This window comes from Siphateles boraxobius, unplaced genomic scaffold, assembly GCF_051911475.1.
Source record: "Siphateles boraxobius isolate OS27281-9 unplaced genomic scaffold, OSU_SipBor_1 12, whole genome shotgun sequence".
Classification (NCBI taxonomy): Eukaryota; Metazoa; Chordata; class Actinopteri; order Cypriniformes; family Leuciscidae; genus Siphateles; species Siphateles boraxobius.
The window spans coordinates 19,976,923-19,996,151 of NW_027508722.1; the positions used below are offsets into that span (position 1 = coordinate 19,976,923).

The 19,229-nt window shown below is 36.6% G+C and overlaps 2 protein-coding genes across 4 annotated transcripts; both read right to left on the reverse strand.

Annotated features, from left to right (window-relative positions):
* Positions 1 to 532: 532 nt before the first annotated feature.
* On the reverse strand, positions 533 to 3,640 carry aqp10a (aquaporin 10a). The gene is made up of 6 exons (XM_077211172.1): positions 3,446 to 3,640; positions 2,146 to 2,272; positions 1,873 to 2,010; positions 1,610 to 1,728; positions 1,150 to 1,367; positions 533 to 873 (listed from the first exon to the last, which is right to left on the reverse strand). The coding sequence occupies exons 1-6, from the start codon at positions 3,539 to 3,541 to the stop codon at positions 669 to 671; spliced, it is 903 nt and encodes a 300-aa protein (XP_077067287.1). The 5' UTR covers positions 3,542 to 3,640; the 3' UTR covers positions 533 to 668.
* A 2,077-nt stretch (positions 3,641 to 5,717) lies between these two features.
* LOC143720953 (uncharacterized) lies at positions 5,718 to 18,675 on the reverse strand. Of its 3 annotated transcripts, XM_077210954.1 has the most exons (8): positions 18,231 to 18,675; positions 17,725 to 17,822; positions 8,942 to 11,999; positions 8,495 to 8,699; positions 8,250 to 8,348; positions 7,640 to 7,853; positions 7,279 to 7,395; positions 5,718 to 6,308 (listed from the first exon to the last, which is right to left on the reverse strand). In XM_077210954.1, the coding sequence occupies exons 3-8, from the start codon at positions 11,689 to 11,691 to the stop codon at positions 6,151 to 6,153; spliced, it is 3,543 nt and encodes a 1,180-aa protein (XP_077067069.1). In that variant the 5' UTR covers positions 11,692 to 11,999; positions 17,725 to 17,822; positions 18,231 to 18,675; the 3' UTR covers positions 5,718 to 6,150. The 3 variants fall into 3 exon arrangements, with proteins under 3 accessions (XP_077067069.1, XP_077067060.1, XP_077067075.1); XM_077210945.1 differs by lacking the exons at positions 17,725 to 17,822; positions 18,231 to 18,675 and adding an exon at positions 15,992 to 16,262; XM_077210960.1 differs by lacking the exons at positions 5,718 to 6,308; positions 7,279 to 7,395 and having other exon boundaries at positions 7,516 to 7,853; positions 18,231 to 18,308.
* Positions 18,676 to 19,229: the final 554 nt, after the last annotated feature.

The following is a 19,229-nucleotide window of genomic DNA, read 5'->3' on the forward strand; positions in this document are numbered from 1 at the left end:
GGGATGTACAGTACCATGCCAGTAAAGTGGCCTTCTGAGTACATATAATCAATATCCTTATTCCCAAAGTTTAAAAGTCAGGTAAATATTTGCTAAATAGGGGCTTCAAACAGGTCCACTCATTTCTCTTTTTACTTTTTGTTTGTGAACTTGTTAATGTACACCACATGACATCAGCAAATATGCACACACTCATCCTAATGTATAACTGTGATGTAATAGACACAACATTTACGTGCAATATATTGATTCACTTACATGAGAGAGCACTATAGACGACAAACAAATATATCTAGATTCCACCTCTTCCAACAAGAGGATCATCTAAATACTAATACACTGTACATAGTAAATACAAATATTTTAATTCCCATCTACTGTATGAAACAGTGAACGATTAAGGCGATAGTAATTTTCTACATATAGTTAAAAGAAGCCCCAGTTTAATATGTTAGGAGAAAGGGGGTTTAGGGGGTTGGAAATAATAAATAATAAGGGGTTTTAAGAGATTTTAAAGTCCACCTTGAGTACATTTCCCCCCAGTTTTTATGTTGTGGCATTTCCCCATTTTTTTATTTACAGTATAAAACAGTCCGGAAATAATAGGGAAAAGAGGGGAAGCAGGTTCTGGAAATGCTGTGAGGCATATTCAACGTTCCCGCAGGCTTTTAAATAGAAGACATTTTAAGGTATAACTCGTCTGTTTTGCTGTTTTGCTCCATGACCTTTGTTTTCTCTTTGATCTCCTCAGACTCAGATTCATCCTCGAGCTCAGGCAGATGCCACTGAATGAAGACCAGATAAATGATGGACCCCAGCACGCCCCCCACCAAAGGAGCCACTAATGGAATCCAGAAGAAGTAGTCATAGCACCTGTGAGGGTCAGAAAAAAAGAGGTCTTGAAAATTACCATGTAAGGAGAAGTGAAGAACACACTTCAGTGCAAATCCCAGTGTGGCAATGTGCTGAGATAATTTTAATAGAACACTGAGTTAAGCAAGTGAAATACCCGGCAATTTGCTTTATCAGTGGAGAGATAAGTTAAAAGGTAGGAGGTGCAAGGGCATAGATTACAAAACACTTAATCTGATGTTAATAGATCTTTATATTAATTTATACTGTTTGTTAATAGGTTAATAAAGTACGCACGTAAAGACTTCTGTGCCCCAGCCTGCTGTGAACGTGAACAGTCGTGGACCAAGGTCACGGGCAGGGTTTATGGCAGCTCCACAGTTAGCCGACATTGACATGGAAATCCCAAGTACAACAGTTGCTACAATGGGTGGAAGCAACGCTTCAGGAGCAGGAGCATTTCTCTTATCATTCAGAGGTAGAATGCACAACATCAGCATGGCTGTGCCAACCACCTACACACAGGCAAACAAGAGAAAGATTATGGTCTACTCAGAAGGCCGAGAATGCTGACAATATTTAATGATAATTAATTAATGTTTGAAAAACGTGTCATACATCTTTTTATGTTGTGTAACGTTTCATTGCGTAAGAGCCTTGCATATTATATCAGATTAGATTCAACTACAATGATTTATTATATCGGTAGTATTTAACTACAGCATTCTGGTCTAATCTGATATGGCCTTTTGCCGACCTGATCGAGGACGTTGGTCTGCACTGATACCACATCAGTTGGGTAAGTTGCAAAGATACTGGCAGTTTCATTAGGACCAAATACAGTCAGAATTCCACCACTGAACTCCATGATCGCATCTGGAGGAGAGGAGGGTTGAGAAATAATCTTTATCCTTTCTTTTTCAAAAACACAAAACTGAAATAATAGAATGGTTTATTACTGTTAAGATACAGGGTGTTTCTTTAAAGAAAGGATGTCTTCATTTCTCTCTTTCTTCTTACCATGGTAGATGAGATAGACAAGTCCAGAGCCCAGGTAAGCCCCCAATATTTGAGCAAGAGAATAGGGTAGCAGCTTTATCCAGGCAAGGTCTCCCAACACTAAGAAACTCAGAGACACAGCTGGGTTTAGATGAGCTCCTTCAGGAGAAATAGAGAGAGAGAAGGAAATATATATTAAAACAGAAGTCAGTTTGTGTCAATCCTTAAAAGGGTAATATTACAAAGGATTTCTCCTTAACTGCCACAAAACAGCCCAATCTATAACCATTTTACCTGATACCGCCCTGCAGAGGTACATGGCAGACATGACGCCAACAGAGAAGGCCATGTTAACCGACAGAAACTGTCCTTTAGTTTCTCTGCTGGTTTTTACCTGAGCTGCTGCAGCACAACCAAACAGCTACAGCAGAGAAAAACAAATTACATATTCATCATTCTAGTTGTCTATTTTTGTTGGGTATAAAACAGTTACAGTTGTTATGGTCATGATTGTATGATAGCATTGATATTTAGCATAAAAGCACAGGGATGTTTTTTATGTTACAGTGTTACAGTACATGTACACCCCCCACACACACTAACTGGCCAAATTGTGTCATAAACACAAGTTACTTCATATTAACTTCTTGTTTATCAAAGTTTTAAATAAAAAATATCACCCTCAGGCACAATCAGGCTGTTGGTCTAAATGTCAGCATGAACCTGATTACCTGCTGAATTGCAGCCGTAGAAATATTAAGTAATCCTGTAACATTATTGCTATTGGTACTAACCCTGATATACTCGGGGTACTCAAGATAATACTGATAATATTTTAGTATGGACTGCACATTACTTGAGATTTTTTACTGCTAACTTGCACAAATTGCTAAATAAACACATTCTCAGCATATATATGCAAAAGCAAATGCTCACAGAACCTTGCATTTTTCCATTGTAAAACTTATGCTTATATTATTGTGTAACATATATGATAGCACAATCATTTTCAACGTAAGCCCTTCAAAAAAACACATTGCACATTTTCTTATTCATGGAAAATCACTTTATGAATTCTTAATTTAATTCTTAAATGATATGCTAATATTAACAGAGAATCAAGGAAAATGTTGCAAAATGTATTTTTTTTTACGTTTATGTGGTATTTTCGTAACGCTTTGTTAACATTAGTTAATGCATGCATTATCATTAACTTATTATGAGCAGTGATTTGTTTACAGCATTTATTAGGTTCATGTTATTTTGAACCCTCTTTACATTTTATAAATTAACATTAGTTAACATAATGTGCACAAACATGAATTAACAATGAACTATAGTATTTTTTATAAATGAACATTAACCTCGACAAATAAATGCTGTAAACAATGTTATTCATTATCTAATTATTTTTAGAACATTAACAAATTTTACCATATTGAAAATATATTTATTTTAATAGTGGTAATGAGTTTTAAATGACAAAATTGAAAACATCGTATATTTCATTAATGAAAAACATGTGCTAACAAACAAATAAATCAATAAATATATGCTCAGTTTGTTTAATAGTGAAAACTGTGGAAAAACTTACCAGAAGTACAAAAGTGCCTAAGATCTCTCCCATAACCTGTCGTGCCAGTTCATTTTTCACCTTCATCCTCTTAACTATCTTTTTTACCAGACTCATTTTTAGTATTGGCTTGCAGGTTTTGTGCAAAACTTGCTGCTGCCCTGCTGTTCAGAGATCTCTGACCTCAGTCTCTCTATTAGCTCAGCTAACCTTTAAACCCTGTTTTAAATATCCTTGCAGGGTAAAAACATCCCACATCAGGCAGGCAACATCCACATCATACTGTAACTTGACTGATCTAGACCATGCCCCCTTTATAAATCATTAATAATCAGGAGAGAAAGATTTAGTGATCTATGAATCGCTGCTGTAAAACACTTAGCATATTTTTCTGTACATCCATATAAACTAATAATTTTGACATTGGAAGATTAGATGACATAGAAATTGGGTAATTCTGCAATTATCTAGCTCAAATATCTGTACACTTGAATTTCGTTCCCAAAGCCAGCATCCTTGTTTAAACTCATATTTAATGTTACCATTGGTGATAAATATACTGTATATGATTGAAAGTATTAAGTTAAAGGGAAATTTACCTTAACCCTTTTCTGCTTGGTTTGAATTAAGATCACATGGAAATGGAGAGATTTATGATTTTCTTGCTTCTGCTAAACACAAAAGAAGATATTTTGAAGAATATCAGTAACCAAAAATATGATGTTCCCCATTCACTTTTCATAGACTTTTCGCCCCTCCATACTATGCAAGTCCATAGGTTCCATCAACTGTTTGCTTAACCTTATTCTTCAAAATATCTTCTTTTGAGTTCAGCAGAAGAAATACATTTCTTTCTTCCAATTCATACAGGTTTGGAACATTTGAGTAAATGATGACAGATTACATTTTTGGGTGAACTATCCCTTTAAGGCTCAGGGCTAATGAAGTTTAAGGCTTAAAGCTCCAGTAGGTAGCTTTTGTAAACAAATATTTGTTAAAACTGTCAAGTGTCCTGAAAGTAGAATATGAGACAGATAATCTGTGAAAAAATCTCCTCCCAGTGGTCCTATTGCTATTTGCAGAAATACACCGCTCCCGGTCAGAAAAAACCAATCAGAGCCAGGAGGAATGTCTTAGCAGTGTCAATCACGCTCGTGTACGCGCTGATCACCCCTCTCTTGCACAGCGGGAGCGCGTACCGTCGTTCGTGACTCTCCTGTTCGAACTTCATTCAACGAACGAAATGACTCGAAAAAAGATTTGTTCATTTGGATGAACGAGTTCGAACAGGATCACGAACTTGCATTACAGAACAGAGCAAGGCGAGCATTTGTGCTTATAAAACGTAAAGTTTTTTAATTATTTTTGAAATGACCGATCGTTTCGCTAGATAAGACCCTTATTCATCGTCTGGTATCGTTTAAAGCCCTTTGAAGCTGCGCTGAAACTGTCATTTGGTCCTAGAAACGTTTGTGTCCTATTGAAGTCCATTATATGGAGAAAAAGCCTGGAATGTTTTCATCAAAAACCTTAATTTCTTTTCGACTGAAGAAAGAAAGACATGGACATCTTGGATGACATGGGGATGAGTAAATTATCAGCAAAAGTTTTTTTTAAAGTGAACTAATCCTTTAACGTTATCTTAGTAGCTATTTATAACTTATAGAAAGAGTGCAACCTTATAAAGTTACATGTATTGGAAAATACATAATGATTTGAGGACCAAGTTTGTAGACAAAGTATGGGCAGGCCATAGTCAATGTAAAGCATATTGTTGATGTTTCGTCCCTATTAGTGAATGTTCCATAACTGTTTATAATCCGCCGTCATCGGTGGTCCTGCTTACTAGCCTGCGCGTTCACGGCAGGCTCCGCTGTGGAGGGAGGAGCTTTGGAGGGAGGGCTGTAGTGCAGCAGAGAGCAAGGGGGTTGGACCTGTAAGTTGTGCTTCTTCAAATTTTCAGGCTAAGTCAACATTTTCTCAAAACTCCCTACTGCAGCTTTAATCAGCCCAATTCATTTCACTTTTTGGTTTTAGCTTTTGTTTAAAAGGGCCTTAAAGAGGGAATCTGTGAGCTGGAGCTGGATTGAGAGATCTCTCTGAGCAAGGTAGTAAAGTTCAGGATCTTTAGTTTCTATAATTTGTTTTCTTAACATTGGTTGTAAAAGATGCAATTTCTTAAGAGATATTCTTTTACACTGTTATCATAAAAAAAAAAACCTTCCAAAATTAAGTAAAAAGAGCAGTGCATTGAAATGTAATGAAAATGCCATCATATCACTTATGAAAGAAATATAGTTGCTGCTTTTGTCTTTAATATTACAAAAGTTGAATAGGGACGGATATGTGCAGTACAGACAACATATACGAATATACATCTAGCATAAAAAACTAAGAAATATAATGGCTTCTGTTAAAGACTGATTGTACAAAACAATATCAATAGTTGCATAATGTGAGTGCATAAAATAAGTGATATTTAAAAGAATGACCTCCTGGCCTCCAGTGCTTTTATGCCCTTAATTTTGGCAGTATTAATTCATAGTTATCTATAAAAAAAAAATTATACTTCATATTATTGCAGAACTAAACATTTGCAAAAATACAACTTCATAGAACCTGTAACAGCAAAAATCCTTAGACGAAAAAAATATACCATTGTTTGAATTATGACTGAATTGCAAAGCGCTTTGAGAAATAAGGTGCAAGAAGGAAAGTAAAAGTCTTCAGCATGGCTGGTGAGGACGGTGTAGTAAGACCTCCACTGGACCAGAAGGCAGTTTCTTTATGAGGTTCCAAGTCTCAAGCCGCATCATACCCGCCAAACTCTGACCTTGCACCTCCAACAACTCATCTCCAGGAAACACTTCACTGACTGGTCCACCTGCAAACAAGTAATTGACATAATTGCCTGTTGTTATGAAAGAATGAGACTAAGCACAAGCTCAAAATTGCCCTCTTGTGCAGAAGTGCAGGAGGGATGCCAGTAAGGTGTGAGGTAAACGTCAGTTTGCCCTTACATTTGTAATTGGTATCATTATTAGCGAATTAGCATTAGCGAATAGTTGTGTTGAATATAGACATATTCCGATTGTAATTGTTTCTCATGTGGACGTCTGTAAAAATTAATTAAAAACTCAGTGAAAAAAACTCATGCATTCGGATGGCGATTTTATTTTAAATTAAATTCATATTAATTTATATCCTAATAGCCTAATTAAAAATAATATCCTATTTAGCCTATTATTAGAATATTTAAATATCTCCTGTTTAAAAATAGGAAGATAGACGTGCTAGTTAAAATGGTTTTCTGTCTTGTATTTTATCTCAAAATGACGGACGTCATTTTAAAAATGTGGAAATTAGCAGAAATAAGTTAATACAGCCTCTTATTTATGATATAGGACATAAAGCCGCTTGGTTTATATTTGTAATGTATATAATTGCTGCCATAACGGCCCATTTCAAATGTTTACGTGCTTTTCTTCTCTTTCTCTTTTGAGCGGTGATGAAATATCTTTCTTGTGAATACTTTCCATCATTTCAGTAATAAAAGTGTAGGCTACATCTTTAAAATGCATCCAAATTACAGCGAAGCACAACTGTACGGTGCTCGGCAGTGGTCAAAAAGGATTTAAATAGTGCATTTTGAAGAACTCTCTTGTAAACCCAGAGATGTCGATTTGGACGAGGTGTCCAAATGTGAGAAAAACAATGGCATTCTGAATTCAGACAGCATAAAATCCCCGACAAGCCCCTGTAAATGTTGAAAATCTCTTATGGCCCAATGTGAAACATTTACTGCCTGAATAGGGTTTTTATGATTGCTTTAAATTGAGAAAAAGTGGTCTTACCACGAAAGATTTTTTGTACAGTGAGAGGTTTGTCTCCAGAGCTGGAGCCCACCCCTCCTTCCAGACTAAAGCCAAGATCAGAGCTGGACTTTTCCAGAGTCACACGGACTCTCCTGCCTGTAGGGGGCATACACACACAACGTATGGGATTGCACAAGAGACTCTGCTTTCTTTTGTCACATTTTTATCTCACCTGTATACAAGGTAAGGCAACTTAATCAGTATTATTATCAAACAACTTAATACAGTACTTTTCCAAAACGTTGATTGAATTCACATTCATAGTGACAACCACATCCATACGTAAAATAAAATGCTTTCCTTCAGATCACCACCTCTTTGCCACCTGTCCATCACCCACCTGTGATTCTTTGTCTTTCAGTGGCTTCTCTTCTGCTGTTACCACTCTGAAGAACAACCACAGCCATTCCCTGCCCCCTCGCTTTTCTCAGTGTACGCAGAGCCTCCAAGTGGGCAGAGTTCTGCAGGGCAGTGCCATTGATCGACAACACCCGGGCACCCTCGTAGATAGAGCCTTCATGTGCTGCTACACCTCCCGGGATTACTCTGTGGACCTAACAGATGAGACGGGGATGGAACACCCCATTCCAATTAAAGTCAAATTGCAATGACTACCAAAATCTTAAAAACTTGTATTGAATTGTACAATTATACTGTATCGAAGCATAAAATGAAATTTGGTGTTCTTAAAAGTTACATAAACATTAGGATTTATTCCTAAAGACAGGGACATTTACCAGTTGTTAAACAAATAGTTGGTATTTTGATAAAATGCAGAGTTGAAGGAATTTCTTCTGACATTTTTTAGATGCACAATAGATTAGTATTAAACAAATGTTACGTTTTTTTTATTTTTTATTTGCTGCTTTTTTTGTGGTCTTTTGTTTGACCATCAGTATTGGTTTCTATTAATTAAAAATGTTCACATCACAGCATTTGGTGACACTCACTGTGACTGGTTTATTCTGATCCACTCCACCTGCCAAGGTAAATCCTAAGCCACTCCCCACCTCCTTGTGTAACACAACCACTTGCACGTCTTCATATTTCTGTCATACGTCAGAAATACAAGTTGTGATAGAAAAAGGAAATGGTCTCTTTTTTTCTAAAGACTTACAATTTACATGTCATGAGAGTTTGTCTATTTCATTGTCAAATTATATGCTTCAGGACAAAGTTGTGTGACTTGTTTTACCTGCAGGGTGTCATCTCCCAAGCCCCTGACATCGTCCAGTAAGCGATCCAGTTCATCAGTGCTCAACAGAGTCACAGAAGAGAAGGCGGAGATGTCTGAGCTCAAGGACGCAGAGCGTGTAGATGGCAAATCTTCACCATTGTCTGACAAACTGCTATCTGATGGTTTGTAGTCCACCCCACCATAATTACATAGGTCCACAAGACTGTAAGAGGTAAATATATAGAAAGAGAATAGGGGTTATGTGAAGTGGAGATATAAAACATATTTTAAAGGAGGTACAGTACAGCATAGGGTGGCAGGAGCATGAAGAAATGCAAGGTGAGGTGTAGCCATAAACGGCGTTCTGCTGGTTTGTGCATGTGAAATAAGCTGACACTCTATTTTAGTCTATTTTTTTACATCCTGAATCAGTTGAAACACTTTTTTATTATTCATATCAATTACCTTAGAGAAAAACTTCTGCGTTCTGATTGGCTCATGTTGCTTGTGATGGTCACAGAGGATTCTCCTGAGTCAGAGTCTTCTTCAGTTTCCTCCTCATCATCATCCTCTTCATCAGAGCTCCACCTAGCCTTGCTAGTAGTCAATATGGTGCAATCCTTCCTTGTTGTTTCATGGTTGTTATTGTTAGAATTGTTGAGTGAGGAATAGATTGTTTGGACAGGAGTGGAGCTTTGAGAAAGATTGGGCAGCGCTTTGGGATGGTTACCATTGACTGTAACGGCTCCAGGGTTAATCTGCTTCTGAATGCTAACTGTGAGAGGTCTATCAGAAGAGTTAGTCTGTGTGTTTTCATCATCATCAACTATTTTTATATTAATTGTCTGTTGCTTTGATAAACTTTTGACATTCGACTGTTGAGAGATTGATGGGATTCCTGCTTTTTCTTCCAGTGTCCTTATGTTTCTGAGCCCTGAGGTTGCAGTGATTGCAGAATCTGGTTCGTCCGTGTGTGTTTTATTTACTGTTGTCCATTCATCGTCATCCCTCCTGTTGATAACTTGTTCAGTTCTTGATTCAGTCATTTGTTTGAATGCTGGAGCAAGCTCAACACTCTTTTTGTATGTTTCTTGACATTGCAAGGTTGGTCTTACTTTGACTATGGAATTTGAATGAGTAGTTCTACTTGTATCTAGAGTGCCTTCAGTCTCATCATTGGAATCACTTTTGTTAAATAAATTTGTTCTTAGGCTTTCTGTGTTTCCCACAAACCTTTTAAAATGTAGATTTTTATCCGAATCACTCTTCTTTACAAGAGCCACAGGTTTGGGATGCTCTTGAACAGATAAGGTCCTCCTGGTAAGAAAAGTCTCCCGTGTGCTTTTGCTTTGTTGAGCCAAAGATTCAAACATGGTGATTGTATTCTTCACTGACTCAAAGGATGCCACATGCAATTTTTCTAGCACACCTTCTCCTCTCCTTCCTTCAGTTTTATCTGTGAAAACATCTTTCTCTTCCTCTTTATGGATTTCATTGTATGCTGCACCTTTTGAGGCTAGTAGATACTTGGGTTGGGTGATACCATCTTGCAAACCATCGAGACACTTGTTTTCATATATGTCCAGTCTTTGTGGGCTCTCTTTATCGGATTTTTTGACTTTCCCAATTTCCCCCTTGATTCCTTCAGAATTGGTTAACAAAGGTTTGACACCCTGGCTGGAAATGCTTGAACTACTATCCGAACATGCAGACTGGTTCCTGCGAGAATTGTATGGAGCAGTTGCTGACAGCCTACTCCTGGTCCTTTCTAAGGACTGACTACAGTGCTTTGGAGACCCTGTTAAACACATTCTGCTTGTCTCTTCATTGTTTTCAGGCAGAAGTGATTGAACTTTTTTAAAAGAGGACATTTCTGTACTCGATGTAGGCTTTGATGACATTGAAAAACTTAATCCAGAGGAATTGTCCCTTTGGTCATTTTTATTCTCTTTGTTGGTAGAGGGTTCTTGCTTCTGACAAAGGTATGTTTTTGAAAATCCTCTTGGCAATGTTCTATCTTTGTCTACATTGTAAGAATGTTTCCCCTGTTGGCTGTCAGAAAAATCTGAAGTTCCAAACACAGAGTCAGTAGTGTATTTTCTGTGACTTGGAGTAGAGTCCACAGTGTCCATAGATTTAGGAAATGACTCATCAGAAGTTAGAGTATTGTTGCGTTTTAATCCAATTGAATTTTTTGAGTGTGCATCAGATTTGGCATCTGTCCCAAACAGTTTCTTAATTCTTTCCATTATTGTTTGGTTTCCAGTTACTTCCTCAGTATTGGAAGGTCCTTGCTCTCGTGAACAGGATCCCATTCTGTTGTCTGTCTGATCAAGACTGGATTCACCTTGTTGCTGTGCCCAGAGACTGCTACCTTCTTCAATACTACCTTGGCTTAGTCTTGGCTTCAATCTGACTGGAAGTGACTGGCCACTGCTTGCCTGTTCCAGAGCAAAATTTACACGGTTCATTCTCACAGATGTAGATCCAGAGTTTGGGTAAACCTTTCTGTCTCCATTGTAAGCGTGAATCCTCCATGAAACACTACTGGGTTGATTCTCTTGTGATTTTGAAGTAATCTTGTTGTTTGCCCCTGTTCTCTCAAAACTCCCGGATCGCGTTATAAAATTATCAAATTCTGTGGTCCTACTAGTCATCCCAGTTCTGTTCCCATGTCCTGCTCTACTTGTTCCTCTCCAGTCTAAGCTTTTGCTTTTATTTGACTGGTATCTCCTCAGATCATTTCCTCTGCCACTGTCACTTGCTGTCTGACTCTCTTCTTCTTGTGTATTTAACTGCTTGGCACTCACATCACCCTTCTCAGAATTGATGGAAAGAGCTGAGTCCTTATGTGTGCCATTACCTACATTTTTACTTGTCTTTTTGTCATTATTCTCAGTGTGGGTACAACTGGCAGAAGAAGTACAGACTTTGTTGAGGTCCTTACCAGGATCACTTTTCTGGCTTGAGTCTTGTACTTTTCCACCCTCAAAGATGTTACTTATCATCCTGAGGTCCTTAGTAGTCGGCTCACGCTTAAGTGTTTTAGCAGAGCGGATTTTGAATCTAGCAGCTGCAGAGCCAATAGGCTTTTCAAATGACTGACTATGAATTTGTGTTGCTGTTCCATTGGATGATTCTGCACCTCCAGTCATGCTGCCAGTTGTGTCTGATTCAGGAAATTGACGTACAAACGTTCCAGTATGCAAACTCATGCTTTTAAATGTCTCTGAATGTCACACAGTATATTCATTACAGTATGAATGGAAGGCTGGTTGCTAACATATTTTCAGCAACTTGATCAAAATTTTGTATCCTTTTTTTTCTCGGAACGACAGCATTTGTGAAGTAATCAAGAAGGGCTGTATTTTCCTACCATCGTTATAAAAGCTGGAAAAATGTGTTTGTAATCCAGGGTGGCGGAGGAGACCTGCTAAATTTAGCTTCTGACAGATGTTTCACTCTCTCTGGATCCAAAAAGAGCTAGTAATGGGTCTCAGTACTCTCTGCTCCTTATCTTGTTCTGTCATGTAAAGGCAAAAACCACATGTGAAGGTTAGCTTTAAACAAATTAAGTTTAATAAATGAATTGCACTTCACTGGATTCAAATTCTTCATCCGGTTTGCTACATTAACTAACATTCAGTAACTGTAAAAGGCAGTCTAGATTTTTTTTCTGAATGGATCACAACCCTGTAAGGTCTGAACATACAACCTGGCCAGGCCCTTTAACCACTAAGATACACCACCTCCCACTCAACAAAGTGTAAATGCTTAAAGTGCATTTTCAAGTCACCTGCCCAGGTTCATTCTAGTACCTCCGTATTTCAACATACTGAAACTCTTTATTTATTACAATGAGAGTCCATAAATCTCTTCCGGGCATACAGCACCTATACCCTCATATGTAAACATCTTGAAACTCTGGACAAGCTCCTTACTTGTATTCCTCACTCTGTAAAATCAAACATTTCTAAAAGGTTTAGAAATCAGTAACCAGTGTGTATATGTGTGCATTTTGTTGTATGTTTACTCTTACAACATTCTTTATGTTACTTGTCACACTCTTCAGCTCTTTTACAAAACCTGATACGCAGTCAGATAACAGGTCAAACACACCGGACTACAATCCTGTCTAAGGCAACATTACACAGTTATGGTGCACACATAGTTAAAACTACATAATTCTTTCTGATGATGCATTACAATGAATGTGTGTGAATAAACAGAGATGTGCAGTATTTCAGATAGGCCTACATGTATTTAAAATACGTATTTGAAATACAAAATACTTATTAAAATACAAATTTAAATTAATTTAAGTTCAGTATTTTTGTATTTTCAAAATACATAAAATAGTTTGTGCCAGTCGATCTCTTTATTAGGCTGCTGATTTCCTGTATGAAGTTCAAAATAAAAGCACTGGCAGGGGGCAATAGCATTAGATAGTTAATCGGTTATTGGTTTTATCAACTAGCTGGTCAAATCTCTTTAAGCTTACTGCTTGCTTCATAGGACTGGGTGATATAACGATATTGTGGCAATGATATAATAAAGTGTGTATCGATTTAACCTCATCTATATCTTTTATAGATAGGCCTATCTATTCGCACACTGACAGGCAGTTTTCTGTGTCCAGCTAAATGGTCAAATGCACACAATAATATATGAGTATTCATGTAAAATGAGTATTCGGTTAATGTCTTTAGTGAAGGTATACTGTTTGGAGAATCGGATGTGTGTCAATATTTTGGGTTAGTGTGTTAAAGTGACAGCAGCCTAATAAATCCTGCTACCTGTGTCATTAATGTTAATTAAACAACAAAAGACAAAGAACAATTCACATACAGCTCTTGAGTGAATAACTTTTGTAGCTTTAATAAGAATCAATATATATTTAATTCATACACTGAAGACTATGCAGTTTATTATTATTTTACATTTGATTACATTATTCAATTTCAGTAGTATTTCTACTTCAGCTAGACCTAACTGAAAAACTTACCACTCCTTATTTTATTTTTATATTTTAATAATATTTAACAGTGGCGTCATGCCCATTCACGTGCCCCCTCCGATTTTTCCTCCCTGATAATTTTTTTGTCACAACTTTATTTCTATTATGCTCCATAATTACCAGAGCCTATTTCGACTCAAATGTATTCTTCTGGATGTGTAATAAATCGGCCAGCATCAGCCCGCCCCTTTTTCCTAATATAGTGTCTGTGTATATCAAATCAAGAGACGTAGCGTAGCTAATTGGCTTACGTTACTGCCTGCCATACAAATCCAATAAGCCATAGTAGGTTAAATGTACAAGTTACAAGTTACTAGCTTTTCTGTTAGCTCATAAATTACTCTTTACAAGTTCATTATTTAAAATATAACAATGAGCAGTGTAACTACAGTATTTCAATGATTTTACTAAAGTAATGTTACATATTACATTTGATTTGATTACTTTTTTTTTACATTTCTGTCAAATATTAACAAATAAACGGGGTAGTGTTGACTTTATTCAGCACTGAAATCTGTCAAACTTCTTTCAAAGTCCTTCATCACATATTAATATTAAAATAACTTAATTTCAGAGCACCACAAAGTCAGACCTCAGCACCTTTATGTACCTTTAATGTAAAATCGTTCTTAGGTCACATACCAATTTAAAATCATAACATAAAAAACTGCAATGCTGTTTTCAAAATCATGTGTTGTAGGCCTAAGTGTACAGTGTGTGTGTAAACATGCTTTAATGAAGTAGAATTTGAGCTTACAGATCTTTCATCAACCTGTGTTTTACTTAAACTTACAAAATAGATACTTTAACTTAGTCCTCAGATAGAGGAGGGTTGCTGCTAGCTCCGTTAAGGTATTTCTGTCCCTCCCAAACTGCATTGAAAGGGTATGTTTAGCAGCCAGAATTTGTAAATTTTCAGAACATCGAAGATTGTGCCCCCCGAGAATTTTGGCTTGCATGACGCCCCTGATATTTAATACTCTGTATTAATTTGTACTATTGCTTGTCATTTGTTTATTTGTTCTATTTTTTTACTTACTGTAATAATTGCTTGAGAAGTTTTTTTAATTTATTTACTTTAATTTATTTAGTGGTATTGAGAATAGTGAAATTTTACTGGTGTTTAAAATGTTGGTGTTGCAACAACTTTATTTACCTAACAACAAATAAAGTTACAACAATACAACAATAAACTATGACTATAATAACAACAATAAACTATGACTATAACAACAATAAACTATGACCCAAATTGTACTGTGAAAATTAGTCATATTGTGATGTAAGATTTGGTCATATCACCCATTTATACATGATTTATATAGTAGTGTTCACCACCTAGTCAGAAATACGTTTAGAAATGGCGCACAGATAATATAAACCCAGTCTTTTTGAAAAGTTGATGGTAGAAGGTAGGTGAAATGAAATCAAAAGTTTAAGCAGTTGTACACACCAAAATGCTATTTGCTTTCAGAATAGGTCCAGACAGACTTCAGCCTAATAGTGATCTCTGAATGGCCAATTTCACATGCAGTTTGTGTTCTGAATACAAAATACTGTAGGGCCTATTTGTATTTGAACACATTTCCCCCCACACAGTATTTGGTATGTTATTTTGATACATTTCAACTGAGGTATTTTGTATTTTTATTTAAATACATTTTCATGTCTTTATGCCGATCTCTGTGAATAAACAATATGCAATATAGTAAAAAATAAAATAAAAAATGGATTACTGTATCTCAAATTGGTGAATTATGTCAATTATCCTCACAGATACTCTGCCTCCTGTTCCTCTTACACACCCACGTTCATTCAAAGTAGCAAATTGAAATTCATTCAGACACTTCAGTAACATCTGATAATAGTCACATGCAATCAAGCAAACACTGATATAGAAATTTTACTGATAAACGAGCAAAAATTTTAACAAAGTTTTAGACAATACTGAATCAACAGCTAAAACTTAAATCACGGTTTTGTAATGCTCAATTCCAGATTTGTTTGCCCCACCTAATTCTGTTGTAAAGATTGCCTTTGTTATCTTAAACTGAACATATATAGGTCCAGAGTGCTGTAGTTATGTTTAAAATAAAAGACATGAGCAAACAGCAAGCACAGATAGAGTAGGAGGAGGTGGAAGCGTGACGTACACCTTCCAGGAGCTGATAAAAATAAACCAGAACTGATTGAAAACAAATTGATTGAACTGATTGAAAAAAGGAAACATTGACACAGTAAACATATGTTGTTATAAAGTTGCTCATAACTGCAAATGGCCATTTACTAATGCCTAGTGTTTCAGATGCAAAATAAGGTTACCAGTCCCATATGAATGCAACATTACAGACTTTCCAAGGAAAACAGGTCAGTGTCATTTTACAGAAACACCTGTTCTCCCATGGCACACGCTTGAACAACAATGGACAACCAATTTACCTGTCACGTAATCTAACCACACATGTTGAGTTTTAGCTCTTCAAACAGAAGTAACTTACCTTAGAGGACTTCTGTGTCCCTTAGAAGTTTGAGAGAACAGGTCCTCCCCATCTTCCCTTGTGCCTTTAAGCTCTCTCTCACTCCTTGCAGTCTTTCATTTTTCTATGATGCATTTCTACTGTAATAAGGACTTGCCTGACTGGTTTGACATGCTTACCCTTTTCCACCCCCTTTGATTGTTGTGCCTTCCTCTCTCATTTCCCTACCTCTCTCTCCTCCCCCGTCTCGTTCTGTCTGCCTCTCTCTCTTTCTCCTTCCATCTATTTGTGTGTCAGTTTCTTTGTCTCTCGTACACATATACTGTACACACCTCTCAACATGTACACCCTTCATGTCTAATGAGAACATTCCTTGTTCATGGTTTCCTGGTGACTCAGTGTTAAAGTGTAGGTAAATGTTTGTGACAATCATCTGGTCCTGGAGTCATTGCATTCTGAACATGTTCAGGTATTGAATAAATGAAGGACTGAAACCGAAGTTTGTACGATTGTAGCGCAGCCTCGTCCAACACATATACACATTAATTGGACAACAGTTGACCTTGGTGCTGTGTATTTGCTCCAAAAGACAAAAGTGACATGGAATGTGTATTAAATCATTCAAATATTCAATTATGTATTGTCATGGATACTGATTCAGTAACCATAATGATCAGGCCATAACTACAAAACAAAATGATCAGTCCAACACCATAAAACTGTTTTCTCCAGAGTGGCTGTACAGATAAATTAACTAAATTAATAACTTTTTTACAACAGAAATGAATCAACACTGAACTTGGACAATGACACTATTTTCTTTAGATCTGCTGTACAGCTGAAACAAACTTTTTCCTGTTATCACTGTAAACCTGCTTTAAACTAACTGTATTGTAAAAAGCACTATATAAATAAATGTGACGATTTCACTTGATGTTACAACTTACCTAACACTTTGAAACTTATGCATCTTCAAATAACACGCCTTTCGATCTTGACATTAAGGGTTTCGTTATGCTAATGCGAAAATATATATGTTTATCTGAGCAGCATTTATTCTATCTGCTCCATCTTCCCTCTACGTTCATTAATTTCCTCTGCACATATATTTACTTGCTCACAGTTCTTTATCGTAAAAACAGTATTAAATGAGTGATTTGCTATACTGTGTTTGTGGAAAGGAGCAGTTATCCTATTTTAATATGGCCTATGTTAATACCAGATCATTGGAGAATTAGAAATCAAGAACTTGCAGCATATGACTGTGAGATGAGAGATTATAAACATTTATAGAGTTGGTTGCCATATGTTGGCAAACATTGATGAACTAAAGACGAGCAGTGTTGAAACAGCAAGGACTGATAACAAAGACAGTCTTATTATGAGGCAAATTTAAAATGAATAAAGAGTATGCAAGATAATGCAAGTGTTTGAAAAGGAAGTTTTTTTGTTGTTGTTGTTGCATTGACCAATGCTTCAACTGAAACCAGAATTACCAGCTGCATAATTGACTGCATACTTTGCAAAAAGCTACTCCATGAGCATTTTTTAAAACTGTTCGTCAGCATCAAGCATCATTTACATGAATTCAAGATACAAGGGCCTGTAGATGGAGGCCACAATATAAAGCAAAACTGATCACACACAACCTTAAAAGATTTAAGGTGCAACACACATTGAAACTGAACTAAATTAAACATTATTCTAACAGTACAGTTCGAAAAAGGTAACAAAACATTTTGACAATGGATTACCTGTCTGTATTTCAGTGGCACACTTGTGGGCTGAGTTGCTCAACTTCCTGCAGCTGCAAGGGCACATGAAGTTTGCAGAAAAAGGAGCTGCTCAGAGGCTGAAGAAAAGAGAGAAAGAGCAGATGGGCGGGAGTTATGTTTTAAATGTATGAGAAACTTGACAGCCAGATCTTTTACATGCTCTAAAACATGTGAATGAAAAGATACTCAGACAAAATCACTTTTTTATGGTGCTGTTTTATATGTATACATTTTTATATTTTAGATAGCTTTATATCTTGCATATGACATTATCTAAATACAATGTATTAATTGTTTTTGATTACATAAATGTGATGTAAATTTGCTATATTTAAGTAACTAAATCAAAGAAAACATTCTATAACTGGTAAACATGAACTTTTAATACATTCTTCAAACATATAATCCAAAGTAAATCAAATAGCACACATCCTAAGCATTCAAAGCATTTTGTAATTAAATAAAAATAAATGTACATGGTTTACCTTAACAGCAGATGTGCATGCAGTATAACCATCATCCCTCAACGGTCTGTCTTGCATCACTGACACAAGCACACTGTTGACAGCAACAGCAGAGGAAGCTGGTTAAGTTTGTGGTTTCATTCCGAGAGACAAAAAAGTAACTGCAACTGTATCTTTCGATCAGTTTTTGATTGCAAGTGAACGCAAGCAACACACTGACATGACAGACGGGATGGAATGATAAAGTAAACGAAATAAGCCACATTATTGAGCTGCTTGTGGACACACAGTATAATTAGATGTTTCAACATCTTCTGTCGTCTGATGTCCTGTTTAGCCAAAACAGCTTGTTTCTTGTCGAGAAATTGGTCACAGTGGAAGAATTTAACTTTTTAGCTGCTGAATAGCATTCCGTCCTTCCTACAGCTAAGCTAATGCCTTATCTGATACCGATATGTATCTCTGCACTGATTTCCATACAAATCTGACAAATGCAGAATGCATATAGTGTGGTTTATTTTTTTTAACAGGACAGATTGAGTCACCCTACCACCCTTTTTTTCATTTTTCTAGCACAGTCTGTACAACACAGAGATTTTATTCCATCTTTCTTTACCAGGGCTTGAGATAAAGTCATGATTGTTGCGATATCTGTTCTTACTGGGGAAACAATTTTCATGCATCTGCCACCCACCTCTGTTCCTCCTGAAAGAATTGGTGTCATTGTTCAGTGTGTTGATCTGATAAAGGTCAGCTGTCCGCTAATTCAAATGTTCTGAGACTGCTCACTTCATTTTCACAGAAACAAAACATTGAAAAACGTGCATAATGTTTGGATGCATTGACAGTACATGTGCGTGTGGCTTGTGAGCTCCTAGAGCTATAATCTCACAGAGGAAAAGCCTTGTGGTTTGGAACAACGACAGACACAGTGGTATTGGTGTAAATTTATATACCCTATATGCCACTTCTGCATGAGTAGGTCTATGAAAATAGCAGGATGGAATGTGAAAAGCATTG

Bases quoted from the DNA above. Each gene is read 5' to 3' on its own strand.
- aqp10a (XM_077211172.1), bottom strand. From the start codon at position 3,541: ATGAGTCTGGTAAAAAAGATAGTTAAGAGGATGAAGGTGAAAAATGAA. The intron at 2,273-3,445 runs GTAAGTTTTTCC...TCTCTGCTGTAG, and splicing joins TAGGCACTTTTGTACTTCTG to CTGTTTGGTTGTGCTGCAGC. The intron at 1,368-1,609 runs GTCGGCAAAAGG...GCCTGTGTGTAG, and splicing joins AGACCAACGTCCTCGATCAG to GTGGTTGGCACAGCCATGCT.
- LOC143720953 (XM_077210954.1), bottom strand. From the start codon at position 11,691: ATGAGTTTGCATACTGGAACGTTTGTACGTCAATTTCCTGAATCAGAC. The intron at 8,700-8,941 runs GTAATTGATATG...TACCTCTTACAG, and splicing joins CGCAGAAGTTTTTCTCTAAG to TCTTGTGGACCTATGTAATT. The intron at 8,349-8,494 runs GTAAAACAAGTC...GACGTATGACAG, and splicing joins TGGGAGATGACACCCTGCAG to AAATATGAAGACGTGCAAGT.